Raw genomic sequence first — 21,089 nt, 5'->3', positions numbered from 1 at the left:
AACCAAATAATTACACAGCTGCTCCACCTAAATAAAAGGAAGCAAATTCTTAACAAAATGGTTGTCTTCTTCATCTAGACAATATAGTTAAAAGCCAACTAATTTAGAGACAGTTTACTTGTAAAGTGAACTAGAAACATGTTAAAATCAGAGGGAAACCAAACTATATCTAAAACTGTGCCAAAATTTTGAAGTATTTTTAAAAAATATATCCTTATGCGTATCTAATACCAGAATATCTCTTATAATAAAAACTATATTCTGACACTTGGTCAAGTGAGAAAGTTTATAAATTGGTAGTTGAAATATTCACAAATTTCCAAAAAAAAAAAATCCTCATTTTGTAAAATGAGACTCAATCCAAAATTAGCCACAAAACAAGTATTCCATTTCTAAAAGCACTTAGAAAAAAATCCAGAAGAAGTCATTACCATTTTGCCTTCAAGAAGAAGAGAGTTGCTCAGGGACTCCTACTAAGGCCCATCATGAATCATGGGATCAAATTGCCTGGGTCCAAACCCCAGATCCATCACATGTTACACAATATAAATGTGTAACCCTGAGAAAGTTACTACTTAGCCTTTCTGTGCTTCATTTCCTCATTTGCCAAATAAGAGTAACTACCTCAAAATGTTGTGAGGGAGGGAAGGGGAAAAAAGAAACAATTTGCCCTAGGTCACAGAGCTAGGAGGCCAGAGAGCCAGGATTTGAAGAGGTCTAACTCCCAAGTTCATGTGCACTCCTATGCACGAGTGCAATAATAAATTACGTATTCCTACTTTATCAGCCCCATAAATTTGAGCTCCTGAAACAAGATAAACAGTCACCCAGCAAATACCCTGTAATTATCCAAAATATTTGACTGATTGTTTGCTTTTACTTCACCATATAACAACATTTATAGAGATGTTAACGATGGCCAGGCACATTGATTTCATATGGTTTTTTTTTTTGTTGTTGTTGTTGTTGTTGTTGTTGTACGCGGGCCTCTCACTGTTGTGGCCTCTCTCGTTGCGGAGCACAGGCTCCGGACGCGCAGGCTCAGCGGCCACGGCTCTCGAGCCTAGCCACTCCGCGGCATGTGGGATCTTCCCGGACCGGGGCACGAACCCGTGTCCCCTGCATCGGCAGGCAGACTGTCAACCACTGCGCCACCAGGGAAGCCCCACATGGTCTTTTAATACTCAAAACCACCCTGTAAAATAGGTACTACTGTTATCTTGATTTCACAGATGAGGAAACAGAGGCATAAAAAGGCTAAGTAACTTCCCCAGAGACACAAAACTAAAAAAAGTGATGGATCTGAGACTGAATCCATAGTTTACCAGTCCATGCTCTTTCCTTTAACTGCTCTGCAGTACTTCTTTTCTAGACTTTACTATATAAATTTAGAATTTGAAAATGACTAATAAAATTAACGATGTCAAAAGAAAATTTTGATCAACAATACTTATATATCACAAAAGCTACCAAATTCTAAGGCTAAAACACCTAAAAATTATCTATTTCCTGTTCTGAAAAAGAATTACTGATTTTCATCTTCCTTTTTCTGCAAGACCCTCACTTTCACAAGTGAATAAACTATTTTATAATAAGGGATGCTATATTAAGTAAAAAATAAAATGTTCTGAATTGCTGAGATATGTTACACATACACTTACATTACTGGGCTTACAAAAACGGTAAACAACTCCCCTTCTTTCTATGATCTACTCATAATGCCAAATTCTAACTACTGAATGAAATTAAAACCTTAATCATCAATCTCATTTGTACTATTTGAACAGACAGCCAGAAGAAACAATAAATATTAAGGACTTAATTATATATATCCACACTAAGTAAAAACATAATGTCATATTACAAAAAAAAAACAAGTTTTCACTGAATAGGCAAAAGGGAAGCCAGAACTCTCCTATTACATCTCTCCTCTACAGCCATCAAAAAGGACAATTCTATACATTTTTCTTGCTCGAAAACATTTAAAAGCTCCCAGTTACATACTGAATTACACCAAAAATTCTTAGTCAGATATATAAGGCCCTGCACTATATGGCCCCAATTTAACTGTCTAAGCTTATCTCAACATCTCCTTACATGTCATCTATGCTAACAAAATAAACTTCTTCCTAACCAAACCCATGCTTCCCCCTCTTGCATATGAATGCTGACATCCACTAATGCTCAAATTCACCATATTCAGCCTCACTAACTCTTTGTAAAACCTACTCATTCTTACCTTATTTTTGTTAATCCTCTACATTTCCAGGTACCTAAGCTCAGAGAATAAAGCAACTTATTCAAAGTCACATAGCTTAGTTAATGACAAAGCTAGAAAATAATTTAAACTATAATCATATATATATTTATTTCCTTATTACCCTCAGTAAAATGAATAGAATCACTAACTGCTTATAATGACAGTATGAAAGATTTCCAAATGATCTATTCCTCATGTTGGCCCTAATGCTAGATTCTTTTCCTTACCTAAGCCTAAAACTAGAATATAAGTTTCCATTAACTGCCTCAGGGCTACAAACTGTGAACGCTAATTACTTCCACCACACAAGAAGCAGTTGCAAAATTAAAGTTCACTGGCGAAATTTTTTTTTTTTTTTTAGTAAATCACTTTTCAAGAAAGTAAAAATGGCATTATCAGTTTTGAATTTATTACTGGTCAATTCAAAAAGTATATATATGCTATCACAATCTCACCAATGTCCACACACTCTTATACTGAGTATTTTCCTTGACACGTTCATTTCAAAACCTGTTTATCAACCAAAAGTATAAGTGGTCAGGGCTTCCCTGGTGGCGCTGTGGTTAAGAATCTGCCTGCCAATGCAGGGGACACGGGTTCCAGCCCTGGTCCGGGAAGATCCCACATGCCCCGAGGCAACTAAGCCCATGGGCCACAACTACTGAGCCTGTGCTCTAGAGCCCGCGAGCCACAACTACTGAAGCCCGCGTGCCTAGAGCCCATGCTCTGCAACAAGAAAAGCCACCGCAACGAGAAGCCCGCGCACCACAACGAAGAGTAGCACCCGCTCGCCGCAACTAGAGAAAGCCCACACGCAGCAACAAAGACCCAACGTGGCCAAACGTAAATAAAAAAAGAAACTTAAAAAAAAAAGTAAGTGGTCAGTAAAATCATATCTAATTTATAAAACAAGAAAAATAAACTGCACTTTAAAATCATAGAGAAGAACCTCTGCTTCTAGCCATGAAAGTAATTTTATCACACTAACTCTTCCAACATAAACAACTATAAAACTGGGCAAAATATGTGAAGCAACTGTCCTGAGACACTGGACCACAGGCAGAAGTGTAATTCCTGAGAAGAGGGAAGCACACCAGAGGAATGCCCTGGCTTTCCATCTGAAAGCACTTTCTGTCAACAGCACATGGCAGAGGAGCCCAAGGATACTGTGCTCTTGCTGAGCAGAGGAAGCTGTTGAGTTGTCTGGGATTTGTGGGGCAGGGTGACATACAAAGGAAAGCTTCAAAGAAAAGGTGCTCCAGAAATCTAGATAGATGTTCCCTTTAAACATCTGGCTGAATACAATGCTGCACATATAGATCACAAGACTTACCAAGACCCAGCAGACAAATCTATGATAGAGTTGTGAGCTGAATGGATATTCTGGAGGCCAGACTGTTCTGGAAGACCTGACCTAAAGTTCTGGCCAGTCAGAGTGGAGAGATCTCATAAACACCCCAAGCATAAAAGTGAGATTCCAGAAAAGGTACACCTTAAGAGTGGGACTACTATAACCCTAAAGTAAGGGATACTCTAGACCAAGAGTCAGCAAAACATGGCTCATGGGCCAAAGTTGTACTGGGAGAAAGTCATGTCCATTCATGTGATGTATTGTCTATGGCTACTTCTGCATTATAATGGCAAAGATGAGTAGTTAGATAGAACCTGTATGACCCACAAGCCTAAAATATTTACTACTTTGCCCTTAAAGAAAAAGTCAGCCAGCCACTGCTCTAGACCCACCCTAACTTTAAAATCAAGACTTAAAAAAGATCAAGGTGATTTGCCAGCAAATCAATTGCCTTCCAGAACAAAACTATCACCACATCCATGACAAGCAGTATAAAATAAAAAACTACTGGACGTGAAAAGAAGAAAATTTGAGCATAAATAAGAAAAAACAGCCTATATAAACAAAAAGAAATAGTGTAAATGTTGGATTAATGAATATTAAAATGGAAATTTAAACAGCTTTCAAAAATTCCTAAGTATGTAAAGTAAAAGACATAATGAGTGAACAGAGAGTCTTGGTAGAAAAACATGGGCTAGAAAAAGAACCAAATGGAAATGCTGTAACTGAAAATTACATTAATCTAAAGAAAATTTCACCAGATGAGCTTCAAAGTAGATTGGACAATGGAGAAGAAAAGATCAATAAACTTAAAGAGCAACAGAAAGAAAATATCTAAACTGAAGCACAGCATGAAGAACAAAAAGCTGGGGGGAAAAAATGAACAGTCTCAATGACCTATGAGATAATCAAGCAGTTAATGCATACATAACTGGAGTCCCCCCAAAGACAATAATGACTGAAACAGGAAAAAAAAGTTTTAAGATATAACAGCCTAAAATTTGAAAATAGTGATAGAAAATACCAGCCCACAGATCCAAGAAGCTCAATGAACCACAAGCAGGATAAACACAAAACCACAAAGAACTATACTGTAGAAGCCAAACTGCTGAAAACCAAAGACAGAGAAAAATCTTAAAAACAGAGGGAAAAGGCAGGTAAACAATAAGAATGACCTGACCTCTCACTGGAAACAACGCAATCCAAAAGATAATAAAACATTCTTTAAAATGATGAAAATAACTGCAAACCTAGAATTGCATGCAGTCAACCCTCATAATCTGATTCCTTAATTTGCCAACTGGCCTACTCACTAAATTGATAAACCCAAAATCAGTACTTACAGCAGCAGGCACATGCAGAAGAGCCATACATTCCAGTCCCCCAACATATGTTGCCAGGTGAGGTCAAACAAGGCAACCTTATTCCTTCTTGTTTCAGCTCACATACAGTAAACAAGTATTCTTTTAGCAGTCTATTTAGTGCCCTACTGTTTGCATTTCTGTGCTTTCTGTTGGTATTCTGATATGGCCCCTAAGCACAATGCTGAAGTGCTGCAATGCTGAAGTGCTGTCTAGTGTTCTTAACAGCAAGAAGGCTATGATGTACCTTACAGAGGAAACACGTGTGTTAGATAAGGTTCATTCAGACATGAGTTATAGTTCTGTTAGCCATGAGTTCAATGTTAAGGAGTCTACAATATATATCAAATAATGTGTTTCTTTAAATAGAAACACACTTAAAACAAAGTTATATACTGACGAGTAACAAAAATGTTATGACTAAAGGTTCACAGGAACCTAACCCTGTATTTCCCCTAGGGACAATGATTCAGTATCTGCTAATTCAGTATTTTCTGTGACTTTATAGACCATAACCACCACAAATAACAAAATTGACTGTATTCATCAAAAAATCCTTCAAAAGTAAAGCTCAATTAAGATATTAACAGACAAACAAAAGCTGAAAACAAAAGCTGAAAGAAATCATCACCAAGGGACCTGCACAATAAGAAATGTTAAATGAAGTTCTTCACAATGAAGGAAAAAGATGCCTGACAGAAACCCAAATCTTCATGAAGGAATGAAGGGCAGAAATGGCAAATGTATGTGTAGATACAAAATATTCTCATTCCCTAAGTTCTTTAAAGAAATGGTAAATATATGAGTAGATAAAAGTATTCTCATACCTTAATTTCCTTCAAGAATGATTGACTTTTGAAGGTATACAAATTTGGAAAGAAGTAAAACTGTCACTGTTTGCAGATGACATACTATACATAGAGAATCCTAAAGATGCTACCAGAAAACTACTAGAGCTAATCAATGAATTTGGTAAAGTAGCAGGATACAAAATTAATGCACAGAAATCTCTGGCATTCCTATACACTAATGATGAAAAATCTGAAAGAGAAATTAAGGAAGCACTCCCATTTACCACTGCAACAAAAAGAATAAAATACCTAGGAATAAAAAAAAAAGAACAACTGACTTTTGAAGCTTAAATAATTACAATATACAATAATATATGTAGAAGTAAAATGTATGACAATAAAAGCACAAAGGATGGAAGGAATATGTAGAAGTACAAAAAAAACAGAAGCAGATGGGACAAAGAGAAAAGAGACTTAAATGGGGACTTCCCTGGTGGTCCAGTGGTTAAGAATCCATCTTACAATGCAGGGGACGCTGGTTCAATCCCTGGTGGGGATACTAAGATCCCACATGCTGTGGGGCAACTAAACCCACACGCCACAACTAGAGAGAAGCCCACGCACCGCAATGGAGGATCCCACACGCCACAGACTTAAACAGACTTAAGTGAATCATATTAATAATTACACTGGGGGCTTCCCTGGTGGCGCAGTGGTTGAGAATCCACCTGCCGATGCAGGGGACATGGGTTGGTGCCCCGGTCCGGGAGGATCCCGCATGCCGTGGGGTGGCTGGGCCCGTGAGCCATGGCCGCTGAGCCTGCGCGCCCGGAGCCCGTGCTCTGCAACGGGAGAGGCCACAACAGTGAGAGGCCTGCGTATGGCCAAAAAAAAAAAAAAATTACACTGAATGTAGTAAACGGCCCCAATTAAAAGGTAGAGGTTTTCAGGCTAGATAAAAACCCTACTATGTGCCACTTAACAGGACACACACTTTAAACATAAAAACACAGGTAGATTAAAAGTAAAAGAATGTAAAAGGATATATGATCCAAGCACTTATCCTACAAAATCTGGAATGGCTATACAAATGTCGAGCAAAAGTAGATTCAAACACAAGGAGTATTATCTTGAGATTACCAAAGGTAAAGAGGGGCATTTGATAATGAAAAAGGAGTAATCAGACCTAACACTAAATAGATATAACAACACTAAAGGTATATGGGAAAGGTGTAATGGAAGTATATGAAGCAAAAACTAAAGAGAGACAAGGACAAATCTACAAATATTATTTAAAAAATTTAACACTCAACTCTCAGTTAATTGAGAGACTGGACACACATGCACATAACACACACACTCAATAAACAAGGATATAGATGATTTAGACAACACTCCAATGAACTTTTATAGAGCCGAGCACTACAACCAACAACAAAATATACATTCTTCTCAAGTACACATGGAACATACACCAAGATAAGCCATTTCCTGGTCTATAAAGCAAATCTCAATAAATTTAAAAGGATTGAAATCATGCAGCGCATGTTCTTTGACCACATGAATTAAACTGAAATCAATAAAATAGAATTCTGGAAAATGCCCTAATGTTTGGAAATTAAACACACAATTCTAAATAACTCATGGATCAAAGAATGTATCACAAGAAAAATTAAAGAATAATTTAAATCAAATGATAATGGAAATCTGCAGGATACAGCTAAAGCAATGCTTAGAGAGAAATTTATAGCTCTAAATGCTTTGAGAAAAAAGGTTAAATTCAAAGTTTAAAGCTTCCACCTAAGGAAACCAGAAAAAGAGCAAGTTAAACCCAAATAAGTAACAGCAGGAATCAATGATATAGGAAACATGCAAACTACAGAGAAAAATCAATGAAACCAAAAGTTGGTTCCTTGAAAAGATCAATAGAATTGATAATCCCTAAAATGATCAAGAAAAAGAGAAAAATAAGTATTGGAAATAAAAGAGGGACTATCACTATAAATCCTAAAAAATAAGAGAATATTATGAACAAGTTTATGCCAATAAATTAGACACTTAGGTGAGCGGACAAATTCCTTGATGTCCACTCATCAAGATGAAATAGTCAAGTTCCTTGAAAGGCATACATTTCCAAAACTGACACAAGCAGAAATAGAAAATCTGAATAGCCTTATATCACTTAAAAAAAGAATACCCATAATTTAAAACCATCTCCACAAAGAGAACTCCAAGGCCAGATGGCTTCATTAGTAAATTCTATAAACATCGAAGGATGCTTATGAAACTCTTTCAGCAAATTAAGGAAGAGCAAGCACTTCTCAAAATGTTTCACAGACTTATGCACTAATACCAAAACCAGACAAGGCTATTAAAAGAAAATAAAAATACAGAAAAATATTCCTTACACAGGCATGCAAAATTCTTTAACAAAATATTAGCAAACTGAATCCAGAACTTGGTAGAATAATAAAACTCTCAATAACTTAATAATGATGGTGATTAGTTGAGACTGAAAAGTTATAAAGGCTATTTGTGAAAGAGATTTATATGATAGGTTTAAACCCCCTTAGAACAAAGATGAACAGAATTTTAAACAAGTAAATTCCCTTCTTTTCTGAAACCAGAGACTCCAGTAGATTAAAAAAAATTTTTTAATGCTTTAGGTCAGCTTCACCTAGGGCTGTCAGAACACCGAGATAAATAAATTTAACAATGGCACCTTCCAATTAGTCAAATTTACAAGTCAGTCTATAAAGTTGGGGATGAAAAAAACAAGCGATTTTTTTTCTCTTTTCACAAAGGCAGCTGACGGAACATAAATATATAATTGGCCCTATAGTACAACCACAAGAGTCCTCTGGTTTTAAGACAGCAGAAAATACTTTACGGGTGGGGGCTTGTATTCTTTCCTAATCTCCTACATGTACCTCTCATAACTACGATCTCTACTCATCTTTTTGTCCCCGTACTCCACCCTAAACCTGGTTTAAAAAAAAAAAAAGTGTGTTAATTTTTTCTTAATATTGAACTTCCAAGGGATCACCAATATAACCAGACTATTGCCAAATCTGTTTGAACAACAAAACTTTATAAGCCTTCTTCATCTATGGTAATAAGAACAAGTCATTAAAGAAATAATGTTTTTTTTTTAAACTAGAGGGCCACCTAAGCAAAGGACTCAGGGACTACTAAAAAGATAATCCAATATTTAGCAGCTTACAGCTCCTACTATAAGAGTAGGAGTAGTACCTATTGTTTGGCATTATCTATCAACATTTTCAATGCATATACCCTTTGGATCAATAATTCCACTTACATGAATTTATCCTACAACGCATATATCCTACAACACATATATATACTTCTATGCATGTATTTGCAAAGAGGTATATATAAAGGTGTTCACAGCAATGTTATTTACAACAGAAAAAGCTGAAAGACAACCTAATTAACCATCAATAAGAGACTGATTAAATAAAATAGGGTACATCCATATACCTTGCATATGTAAATAAATTAATGCTTTAATTCAAAAGAGTTGGGATATTTTTTTTCTTTTTGGCCACACCACGATGCAGAACTTCCCTGACCACAGAATGGAACCCATGCCCCCTGCAGTGGAAGCATAGAGTCTTAACCACCGGACCGCCAGGCAAGTCCCAAGACTTGGGATTTTTATTTGAGAGAAAATATTGCAGTAATTCTAGAACGATACAGAATATAGATCAGGATTCATCTATAATATTATATTCATTCAACAAATATCTGAGTGCCTATGCCACATCTAAGGCACTGTGCTCAGCAATGCAAATATAATGCCATACAGTCCTTTTCCTCAAGGAAAAAAGGTAATACAGCCCCCTTCCTCAAGGAGCATATAGTCTGGTGAACAGAAATGAGTAAACATACCATTCCCATATATATAGTATGATACATATGATGAGGTAAGAATAGAATGTTACGGGAACACATGAGTAAAGTAACTTAAAAATTAAGAATCACCATTCCAAGAAACAAAAAACCATCAATTTAGATGTGAGATTATCAATTCCCCTTTAGAGTTGAGAAGAATGATGAGGCCATTGGTCTGAGAACACCTTAGCATAAGCAGAGCTGGGTCCTACCATTTTGCATGCCTATGTCCTACATTAGCTAGCCACAAAGGTCACACTCACCCATTTAAACACTGCTGATGAATTATGGTTCTGCCCTTACAGTTCCCATCCCTGGTGCTACCACCCCCAGAGGGACCTTCTAGGGTCTATATTTAGAAACAGGAACAAAAAGTCTCAAAGAATGTACTATAAGAATAGTTCATCTGCCAACATTTACTTCTACTTAGAGGTACCAGGGAAAACTCAAGAACTATTATCCATTTGGTTGGTACTTTTACCCTGGGCTAGCAAAGAACCTTTAAAATGTGTCATTTAAGTTGGGGCCTTGCAACAGCAGTGGTTCAAATAAACTGCTTTTAGGTATATTATGAAATAACTACACATAAAACAGAATCAATTACTGAACAATAGAAAATATGTTCCTTTTTGGAAACGTTTCATATAACATAGCAAATCTTCCAAGTTTACAGAAATACAGTGCTCAAATAGCATGTTTTCTAAATACTATTCCACATAATTAGACATGTATCAAAGGTTCAATATATATTCATCACTTCATTTTAAAAAGGATTTGAGGAAGCTCATGAGTTACTAAAAAGAACTATAAATTTGACACTGAGCTTCCTAGGAACCAATGTGAAATGTAATTCACTTTATCCTTAAGGAGCACACCACTTGTTCCCAACTGTTATTCCTAGTCAAAAAATTAGAAATGGTTAACAAGAGAATTATTCAGAATCTCTAAATTCATCAGTTCCATTCCTTGTTATCATTTTCTAGATTATAATAGGAGGAGAGAGGATGGGGAATGGATTATGGCATGACATCCCTTTCTTTAGAGGCAACTACTTCCTGGGAGTGTCACATCACTGTTTACTTGAACTTTATGTTAAGGACTGATATTTATTAAACTATGTATCACTCAAAATCTTTTAACATTTCTAATATGTGCTCCTATGCTGATATAAATAATCATATAATAAATGACTTTGTAAAAGACTAATAATTTTTCATCCTTAAGCCATAACCTATACTTATGAGCAATATTCAATTCTATACAAGCTTCCATTGCAAAAACAACTTTGGACAATCTCTGAAATTGATTTAATAAGCATCAACATTCTTTTCTTTGTATTTATATCCATGGCCTCCAAGTCCTATCAACTTTGCTTTCATAAAACGTCTTATTAACCTAACTATAAAAACAGAGATTCAGAGCCAAAAAAAGCATGCTTCCTAGAGTTTCTTATATTCCTCCCTGTATTCCATTTCCACTGAATGAACTAGTAATGAACTAGTTCAGGCTCTACTCACCTCTCTCAGAACTACTGTGAAAGATTTCTAAATAGTTCCCCTATTTTTCTTTCCAACCTATCTTGAATATTGTCACCAACTCACTATTCTAACACTGCTTTCATGATGCCATGCCTCAGTTCAATAATTTTCAGTGGCTTCCCAATGTCTAAAGCAGTAATTCAGAAGGATGAAAAATAATGAAATAACTTTATATTTGGGAAACAACAAAAACATTTTTTGTTTCATTATTTAAATTGCCAAAAGCAAAGGCAACTGTGAATGGCAGAGCATGAATAAAAGCAGGATGATAAAACCCTAATTCCTTAATTTGGCATTCAACACCCTTCAGAATCCAGATCTACCACACATTTTCAATCTTAATTAACACTGGCTTAGAACACATCCAGAGACCAGCTCAATGCCATCCTTTATGAATGTTTGCATATCCTCAAAGCCTAGGTTAACCAACCACCTTTTTAACCTGAAGCCAATGCTTCTCCATGAAAAATGGTCAGCAGGGGAGGCTTCAGTCTCACTTCAGTTACTTCATTGCAATGGAGATGCTCCAAGCACAACAGCAAACAGCAAAATTACAACTTACCAAGTAAGGGAAATCAGCGTTTACTCAAAAAATAGGGTAAACAACAATGTTTCATACACAACTGTCAGGGATCTACCATATTCACTAACATAAATCCTCTTCCAGTCAGACTGCTCTATGTTTCTAACCATGTTCTGCACATTTCTCAGCTCTTTGTCTTTACTCACATCAGTCCTTTTAGTTTCTCTAAGTCTTCAAAACTACATTTCTGCTCCAAAATCCCAATATAAATACTTAAGGAGCACATTTCTAAAATAAACAATATTTTAAAAAGCAAATTTTTTTACCATAGCCTGTTAGAGACCTCAAATGATCTAAGTGTAGTCCACCTCCCCACGCTCACCTTATACCACTCTCCCCCTAGTTTTTCTCACTAGTCTTCTTACTAGATTCTCAAACATACAAAGTTTATTACTGCCTCAGGGCTTTTGCCTCCTAGGAGCTTCTTGGAAATTTTTTATACCTGCAGCTTAAATCTCCCCTCCTCAGAAAGGCCTCTCTCAGTGCCGCCCTACCTAAAAAGGCTCCCACACATCTCAGTCATTTTCCACACCACCATTCTGCTTATTTTCCTCAAAACACTTAACAGTAATCTGCCTTCCTTAATTGTGTGCATATTATCTGTACTCCCCCCACGGGGAACACATGTGTCTTGCTTATTGCTATATCCTCACAGCCTAGAATAGTGCCTCTTTGTAGGTAATCAATAATCAGTTGAATGAATGAACTCGTTAAGAAACCTAGACTCAGTGAAACGCCTTAACTATCTGTGCCCCAAATCATAATGTTCCTGTATTTACTAAAGGAACTAAACTTTCCAAATAGGCAACATCAATACAGAATTAGGGAACTATGTAAAGATAGAGTCGCTGAGTAGGCAATATTCTTTCTCCTTTGTCTTCCAAACTTAGTATTCCAAAAGTCAAAATTCCAAGAGAATGCTGTCACCTCCTGAATCTCCAAGGTTCAAACAACAGAACTCTTTTCTTTGTTTCCATGAAGGAATACAAGATGACAAATTAGTATGCCTTTCTTAATCATTAAATTTATCATTTGCAAATTTCTTATTATTTAATATTTTTCTACCTCACCTTAGTTTCTCTAAAATGTGTGTTTTTGCCCAGAAAAAGGAAAATTTGAGTTACTCCTCAGATTCTAATATCTTTAGTGTAGTGAATAATGTTTTGAGTAATGTTTGGGGGTATGTCAATATCAAAATGCTACTCAGAAACATCACTATTGGCTTATTTTCCCCACTGTGGAGCAGGAGTGAATTGAAGAAAAAAAAATTCTTCTGTGATCTCCCACTGAGTTCCTTTTTCTAGAAAAAGAACCATTTCTAAAATCCTACAAGGCTATGACAATTTCTCAGCAGGCTGTTACACTACCTGATTCTTGATTCTTGCCCTTTTATACATAAAAATCCTACTACTAGTGGGACACTTTGTCCCAAAAGTAACAAGCTATTTGTTATTAAGCTAATTAACGTGTCTAATAAGATGAATTCTCAATCTCTAACGAACTTGATTTTTTCTCTTCCAAAATAAAGTTTCCCAAGATGAAAAGGGTAATAAAACAATGTCACTAATAATAATAACACACAACCAGATGCTCGTGAATGAAAAGATTTGAAAATATTCACAGACTATGCAGATTTGTCTCTGCAGACCTAAAACATTACTTCTACGAAGTAGTATTTCTAACCAATAAACGAAAACGTCTGTCTCAAAACATTTCATGAAGTCTCATGGTAAATCTGCCACAAGTTCAACTGGCCTATTCCCGATAGGGAATCCACAGGTTTCCCCTTCTTTAGGAATGTCAACCATTTTGCCTTTTCCTTTTTTCTCTACGATTCAATCACGATGCCTTAATAGGCTAAACCTGTCCACCCTAACAGCAATTCCCCTGACCCTGCGGCAGAGCCCCTGGCAGCACTGCGCCCCCTCGGAACACGACGCCCAGGTCCTACTTCCCCGGCTCGGTTAAGCCGGGAGGCGGGGAGAGACGCCACATCACAACCCGGTAAGCTGGGCGGTGGCAGGCCTTCGCCAGAACTCCTCTCCCCAGTTCTCCACGCGCCACACCACTGGAGGCGCTCTCCCTTCACTGCAGTCGGGTCAAAGTGGACGTTCTCCACTGGACCAGCGGGGGGAGGGGGGGATGAAGCGCATGGGGCCACCCAAGCCGAGGGAGGGTTGAGGAGGGGGGCCAGAGGTGAATGTAGGCAAAGACCAACAGCAAAACTGCGTCTTTTCCCCAGGAGCAACCCAGACGGGCAGACAAAAGATTAGGCCACCAAGGCCTTCCATCCTCACCCCGGAACCGAGCCAGCCCGATGAATCCGCACCCCTAGTTCCTCGATACACACCCAGCTCCTGCAAGGGGTGGGTTCCTAACTTCCCGGACGCGGTGGAATGGAGACCTGAGAGAAGAACCTGGGAGCGGGCGGGGTGCACTTGTTCCCCGACACCCAGACGGACAATAAAGAACAAGCCCGGGCTTCCTCGACCGCCCCACCCTGCTCCCCGCGGCTCCCACCAGCGGGGGCGCTTTCGCCCCGAGGTCCGCAGACAAAGCCCCCTCCAGGCGGAGAGGAAGGCTGGGCGCAGGCTTTGGGGGCTGCGCACAAAAGAGGGAGGGGCGCGAGGGGCGGCGCGAGGCGAAGGGCGCGGCACTCACCCACTGAGCCGGAGGAGCCCCTGCGTTTGGGCGCGGCCGGCGTGGAGGGGGGCGCGGCGGGGGCAGGGGCGGCCGGGATCCACGCGGGCTCCGCCTGAGGGCTCACGTCGGCCGGGGGAGGAGGGGGAGGCCGGGCTGGAGGCTCATCGTCCTCAGAGAGCTGGGAGGGCGAGGTTTTGGTAATGGAGGGTAGGGAGGGCGCTGGCTCCGCCGACGACGCGGGGCTCGGGTCCCAAGACGGCTGCCGCTCCGGGGCGGCGAGGGGCGCTGCCGGCAGGGGCCCCCGGGGCGCCGGGGGCACGAAGTCATTGCCGAAGTCCAGCAGGGGCGCGCCAGCCGGGGTGGCGGCGGCGGCGGGCACTGGGGCCGCCGACAGCGCGGCGGCGGGCTTCCTCTCGAGCACCTCCAGCTCCTCCAGGTCCTCGTCCTCGTCCTCGTCTTCCTCCTCCTCTTCCTCTTCGTCCTCGGGCTCCTTCACAAACTGGTACTTGAACGCGGGCTGAGGTCGGGGCGGGCTGTCCGAGGACGAGGAGACCATTGGCGACTGGTCCATGTCTTCCATTGCTGGCGGGGAAGAGATGATGCTGCAGCTGCTGCCTCCGCGGGAGACGCTTCTCCTCACAGCCGCGGGCAGTTATGGGGGGTGGGGAAGACTGAGAGGGGCAGGGCCCAAAGAGCCGAGGGACCTGCAGTGGCGACGGCTCCCGGAACAATGAGACTGCTCCTCCTGCCTCCGCGCCCGTGATGCGCCACCCGCCCCGTCCCCAGTTGCCGCCGCCGCCGCCGCCCAGACGAGCGAAGGAGAGAGGCCAGCCGACTCTCCGCCCAGTTTGGCGTGACACCCTCCTGCCAGGGAGAGGCAGGCACTAACGCGGGAGGAAGCGAGCCAATCGGCTAAGAGATAGAGTTGACGGGCAACCAGCCGGCCCAACGGAAAAGGAAAAAGACGCAAGTGGGTGGGTGTTACCGCACTTCCTCTCTTTTACCGGCCAGGCTGGGTTCGATGGGCGGGGTTTGGAGCTGGGAACCCCACAGTCCGCCTAGGGTAGTTGAGGGTCGAACTGGGGGGGGGGGGGGGGGGCTAGGCCTTGCCCACAGCTGGAGGTCAGTCTGTGTAATTAGAGTACTGGGAAAGCGAGCCGGCTGCCTGCCTGCCCTGAGGGGTCGGAGACGCTCCTGGCGCGCCACCGGAAAGGCATTATCTTGCGGACTGGGAGTGGAAACTTTCCTCCCAGGAAAGGAAAAATCCCAGAGCGCAGAAAGGTACCAAATAACGGGACCGTGGAGTAGCCTTAAGGATTGAAGTATACGTTAAATTTTAGATTTTGATATAAGATTGTCTTTTTTCAAACTTAAATTCCCAAACCACCTTATCACTACTACCATCACCACCTTAAAAGAAAAAATAATATTTTTGACAGTTTTACGATCAGTCCCAGTCTAAACTGCGGATCCTGGATGACGTAGGCAAAACAGCTGGGCTGGACGATCTAGGGACTGGGGCAGACCATTTGAAAGTCTGCTCGTCTCCTTCAAAGAGGGTTTTGGGATCTGCCCGCTACTGGACTCTTACTTGGTAGAAGGATGAGTCACCCAAAGAGGAAGGGGAGAGAGGAAAGTGGAAAGAGAACGATGCCTTGGAGGGCAAATTTGATTCACATTATATTTCAGTCACTTTAGGCTCATGAGTCAACATTTCGGATGATTCAGGCCTTCTGGGAGTCAGGAAGCCAAATACATACTCGTTTCTTTGGTATGCCAGAATAAGCATTATCCCCATTCCACTTTTTCCAGAACTGGAGGGTTTAAAGAAAGTGGTTGCAGAACATTTAAGTATCAGCATCCAGAGGTTTAGAGATCCTTTTTATCTTTCTGATATACCTTTCAAAAATATTCCCTTCCTGCCTAATCTGGAGGCCCTGGAGAGAGGAGGTTAGCTTGCTTTCAAGTTGCTCACAGTCTAGGCCTGCACTGTTCAATACCTTAGTCATTGGCTACTCCTGGCTACTGAGCACTTGAAATGTGAGTCATCTGAAATGAGATGTGCTGTAAGTTTGAAATGCACATTAGATTTTGAGAGTTAGTACAAAAAAATTTAAATATCTCAATTTTTATATTGGTTACATGTTGGATTGATAATATTTTGGCTATACTGGGATAAATGTAATATATTATTAATTTCATTTCTTTTTAATGCATCATCTAGAAATTTTTAAATATATATGGCTTATATTTTATTTCTATTGAACAGTACTAGTCTGAATTGACGATTAAGAAATGTTGATTGGGACTTTCCTGGTGGCGCAGTGGTTAAGAATCCGCCTGCCAATGCAGGGGACACGGGTTCGAGCCCTGGTCCAGGAAGATCCCTCATGAGCAACTAAGCCCGTGCGCCACGACTATTGAGCCTGCACTCTAGATCCCGTGAGTCACAACTACTGAGCCCGCATGCCACGACTACTGAAGCCCGCACGCCTAGAGCCCATGCACCACAATAAGAGAAGCCACCGCAATGAGAAGCCCACGCACCGCAACAAATAGTATCCCCCGCTCGCCGCACCTAGAGAAAGACCATGTGCAGCAACAAAAATCCAATGCAGCCAAAAATAAATAAATTTATTTTTTTAAAAAAAGGGAAATGTTGATTGCCATGGGGAATCACGGGTTATTTAAGCAAATTCTTAGCTCCAACTAATTAATATTACCCTAGGCTCAATTTGGGTATTAAAAAGGAAAAGCAGGGGTTGGGGGGAGGGAGGAGGGACACAGAGGTGGAACACAGGAGATTTTTAGGGCAGTGAAACTATTCTGTATGACACTGTGATGATGGATACATGACATTTTACATTTGGCAAAACTCAGAACTGTACAACACAAAGAGTGAACCATAATGTAAACTGTGGACTTTAGTAATATATCAGTATTGGTTCATCACACCAATGCAAGATGTTAGTTATAGGGGAAACCGATTGGGAGGTGGGCATGGGAGTGTATAAGAACTCTCTTTAATGTTCAGTTCTTCTGTAAATGTAAAACTAATAAATAAACTTTATTATTTTTTTTTAAAGGAAAGGTAGAACAAGATTTCCTGGCAATGTTACCTGATCAGGTTAGTTATCAACAATACATTCAAGACATGACTTATCGGGGCTTCCCTGGTGGTGCAGTGGTTAAGAATCCACCTGCCAATGCAGGGGACACGGGCTCCAGCCCTGGTCCAGGAAGATCCCACATGCTGCGGAGCAGCTAAGCCTGTGCACCACAGCTACTGAGCCTGCACTCTAGAGCCCGCCAGCCACAACTACTGAAGCCCGTGTGCCACAACTACTGAAGCCCGCATGCCTAGAGCCTGTGCTCCATAACAAGAGAAGCCACCACAATGAGAAGCCCTCGCACTGCAAAGAAGAGTAGCCCCCGCAGGCCGCAACTAGAGAAAGCCCACACACAGCAATGGAAGACCCAATGCAGCCAAAAAATTAATTAATTAATTAATTAATTAAATCTATTAAAAAAAAAAAAAGACCTGATTTACCAGTCCCACAGAGATGAACTGGCTTTATTTTTAGAAAATTGTTGTGAGTTGCTTTGAGTTTGTTTGTTTTTAGAAGGGTTGGGAAGAGTAGGAAGAGAGAAGTGTTAGTGTAGAATCTGGGGGCAGGAGGTTAATGCCAAAGTAAAAATTTTTAACAAAACAGATTCCTCAATAATAACTAAAACAGTCCTGTTTCAAGTATTTGTCAAATATTTGTCAAAAATTATCAAAAACATACATGATTTTTCAACTAAGTCCATACATATATAAAAATATACTAGCAAAATTCTATGGTATGAACTTTTATATTAAATCACAATTGAGCCATCAGCAGTTCAGTCTTCCCCATACTGTTTTGCCTACTGTGATTGTTCTGAAACTCCTTAATGGAAAGTTTCACAGGGTTTTAATATATTAATTGTAAGTTGCTTATATGATATTTCTGCATTCGTATATCTCTGTATCTGCTATTACTAAAATAGTCACAAAGAAATATCTTTAATTTATTAAAATTGTCATAAAAGAATGATTACAGAAAAGTGGTAGATTTATAATTTTAATAGTAAATAGCATTAAATATTGAGGCAATAATATAAGCACTCTCCTCTGACACAGGAGAAAAATAAGAATTTTATATTGTTATCTCAGTGACTTCTAAAAAATTAAGTATTTGATGGATGAATACGAATAAAGAGCTTATCCAGTGTTCATAGAATGGTCAACAAAGCATAAGGAAAGGAGAATGTTACTGCTATACCAGAATTAAAAGTAGTGTTAGTGACACATTAGGGTAACTAGATGTAAATACCACTCTCACTAACAAGAACATTCTCGTAGGTATTTTGAAATGGTTAAAGGAAGAGTATAAATTCTAGTTCATAATAATAGAAAATAATTATTCAATGAATTATCTTTGAAATTATCTTACCAGATGTAGAAGTTTAAAGTTTCCAGTTACAATGGGTTAATAACTGTTCTCTCTTAGAACATTAAAAAATATCCATTCAGGCTGGTGGAATCTCAGAGTTGGAAGAACTCTGGGAAATCAGCTTGACCAATCTCCCTCCCATTACAAGAATTCCCTACAGAAGGTTTTTTAAACTTGGCCATCTGTGGTAGATTAAAAATGGCTACAAACTCTGCAACAACACCCATCAAGAGGTTGGGTCAATTTCCCCATCTCAGGATCTGGCCTTGTGACTTTTTTGTCCAATAGAATATGCTGGAAATGTTCCAAGCCTAACCAGCAGAAGTATTACAGCTTCCACGCTCTCTCTCTTGGCATGCTGAGGCCCCAGATGACAGACATGGAGAGAAAGACCTAGCCGTCCCAGCCACAGAGCTGATGTCCCAGAAATATGAGACCATCTCAGAATGAATGTTCAGCCAACCCACAGAATCATGATAAATAATGAATCACTATTTTAAACTACTACCTTTTGGGATGGTCCATTACGCAGCAAAAGCTAACTGAAACATCAGCCATGTTGTGCTTCCATTATGTGCTTAATTCATTCATACATGATATGTATATATATACATTATGTATTTACTCTGCACCAAGCACTGTTCAAGACTCTGAACAACGGCACTGAACAAATCAGACACAAATGTGCATGAACACTTTCAGTAAAGGGAGACTCACTACTTAGGGAAATAGCCCATTCCATTTCTGTAGTAGTATACCTTATTGTAGAGTGTCGAATTGACACCTAATCTGGTATACATACATAGAACAGGTTAATTGTCCTTGCATCATGTATGCCCCCGAGAGAGTTAAAAGCGTGGGATGGGTGTACTCTTGTCTACATACTATAGGATGTAGACTGGAGAGTAGATTCAGCAACCATGGGAGAAAGATGAAAGGTAGATTCCTGACAAATCTGTTTCAAGAAGCTGTGCATCACAGCTTTTTTGCCAACAGAGAAAGACTTGCTTGTGTTCAAAGAGCACCAATGAGCTACGTTCAACCTTTGTATTCAAAAAAGACCAAAACATCATTTTGGCACTCTTAAGGGAAAAATTAACAGCTTGCTATGTCATTGTCCCTACCATTTCACTGGGATTTTAGATTTCATGAAATGTACCTTTTTGTGAAATGCAGCTTATGGTTCTGGCTAACATCTTGACATACACTAAGTTCATCTGTAATAAGAATAGACATATAAATAGTATAAGATCAACATCTTTGGCCATGCTGGTTATACACTGACAATTAGAGTTGGACCTAAAATTAAAATTTCAAAGAGAAATCATATAATATGCAAGTGAAAGTCATAAGGCCCAAAAAGGTCCTCTGTGTTAATACTGCATTTCCTTCCTAGTTTAATATGCATCATTTCTCTGGTGATATTTATTTTGATCTAGCAAAAAAACTATTTTTGATCAGTTGTTCTAAGCATCACAAATCCAAGCAAAGAAATTCCTAAACCATCTTAGAGAAATAAAAGAAAATCTGTCCTCATGAGAAAAAAAGAACTACAAAGAAGAGTTTACAAAATTATCTGGGCTATAAATAACTCACTCTAGTAGGTATCCCACTCTTCCTAATACCTAAACATTGAGGTATAAATTTTGTTATTTTATTGTGAATGGAAATAGAAACCAGGTGGTCACTATCTTTAAAATAAACATTATTCATTTCTTCAACTAAAATCTATTGAGCATCTAACACATTTCCTAACATCAACGAACATATAGTCTAATTTACGTAAGAATATATAGGTATATATACATATGTGTGTATACACATTCATATGTGTGTGTATGTATGTATGTATATACACATGTGTATGAATATATATTACATGTATCAGTATATAATAGAGAGAGGGAGACAGACAGACAGACTGGTCTAAGTGAAACATAACTATTGCTTATAGTTCAGGCAGAAGTTGATGAAAGCCTAAACTAATAGCATAGGAAATAGGAGAAGATAAATTTGAAAAACATTTAAGTTGAATTCATAGAATTTGGTGACTAATAGGATGGAGAGGCTGAAGAAAGAGAAGCTGATTCTAAGGTTTAAGTTTAGGTGACAAGGTAAATTGGTACTGCCATTATTAAAGAAAAGAAGTCAGGAGAGGAGCACAGAATG

General features: G+C 39.6%; 1 protein-coding gene across 2 annotated transcripts in view; it reads right to left on the bottom strand.

Moving 5' to 3' along the window:
- RTN4 (reticulon 4) overlaps positions 1–15,340 on the bottom strand; it is a 66,635-nt gene extending 51,295 nt beyond the window's left edge. The window contains exon 1 of one of the 2 annotated variants that reach the window (XM_029231566.1): positions 14,461–15,340. In XM_029231566.1, coding sequence (XP_029087399.1) covers positions 14,461–15,022 — 562 coding nt within the window. In that variant the 5' untranslated portion in view covers positions 15,023–15,340. The remainder of the gene's footprint in view (positions 1–14,460) is intronic. The other variant, XM_029231567.1, reaches the window with a different exon arrangement.
- Between the last annotated feature and the right edge of the window lie 5,749 nt (positions 15,341–21,089).

This window comes from Monodon monoceros, unplaced genomic scaffold (assembly GCF_005190385.1).
Source record: "Monodon monoceros isolate NGI ecotype Baffin Bay Population unplaced genomic scaffold, NGI_Narwhal_1 Super_Scaffold_19, whole genome shotgun sequence".
Taxonomy (NCBI): domain Eukaryota; kingdom Metazoa; phylum Chordata; class Mammalia; order Artiodactyla; family Monodontidae; genus Monodon; species Monodon monoceros.
Note: the sequence above shows the minus strand (reverse complement) of the source record. Positions and strands in the feature narration are given on the sequence as shown.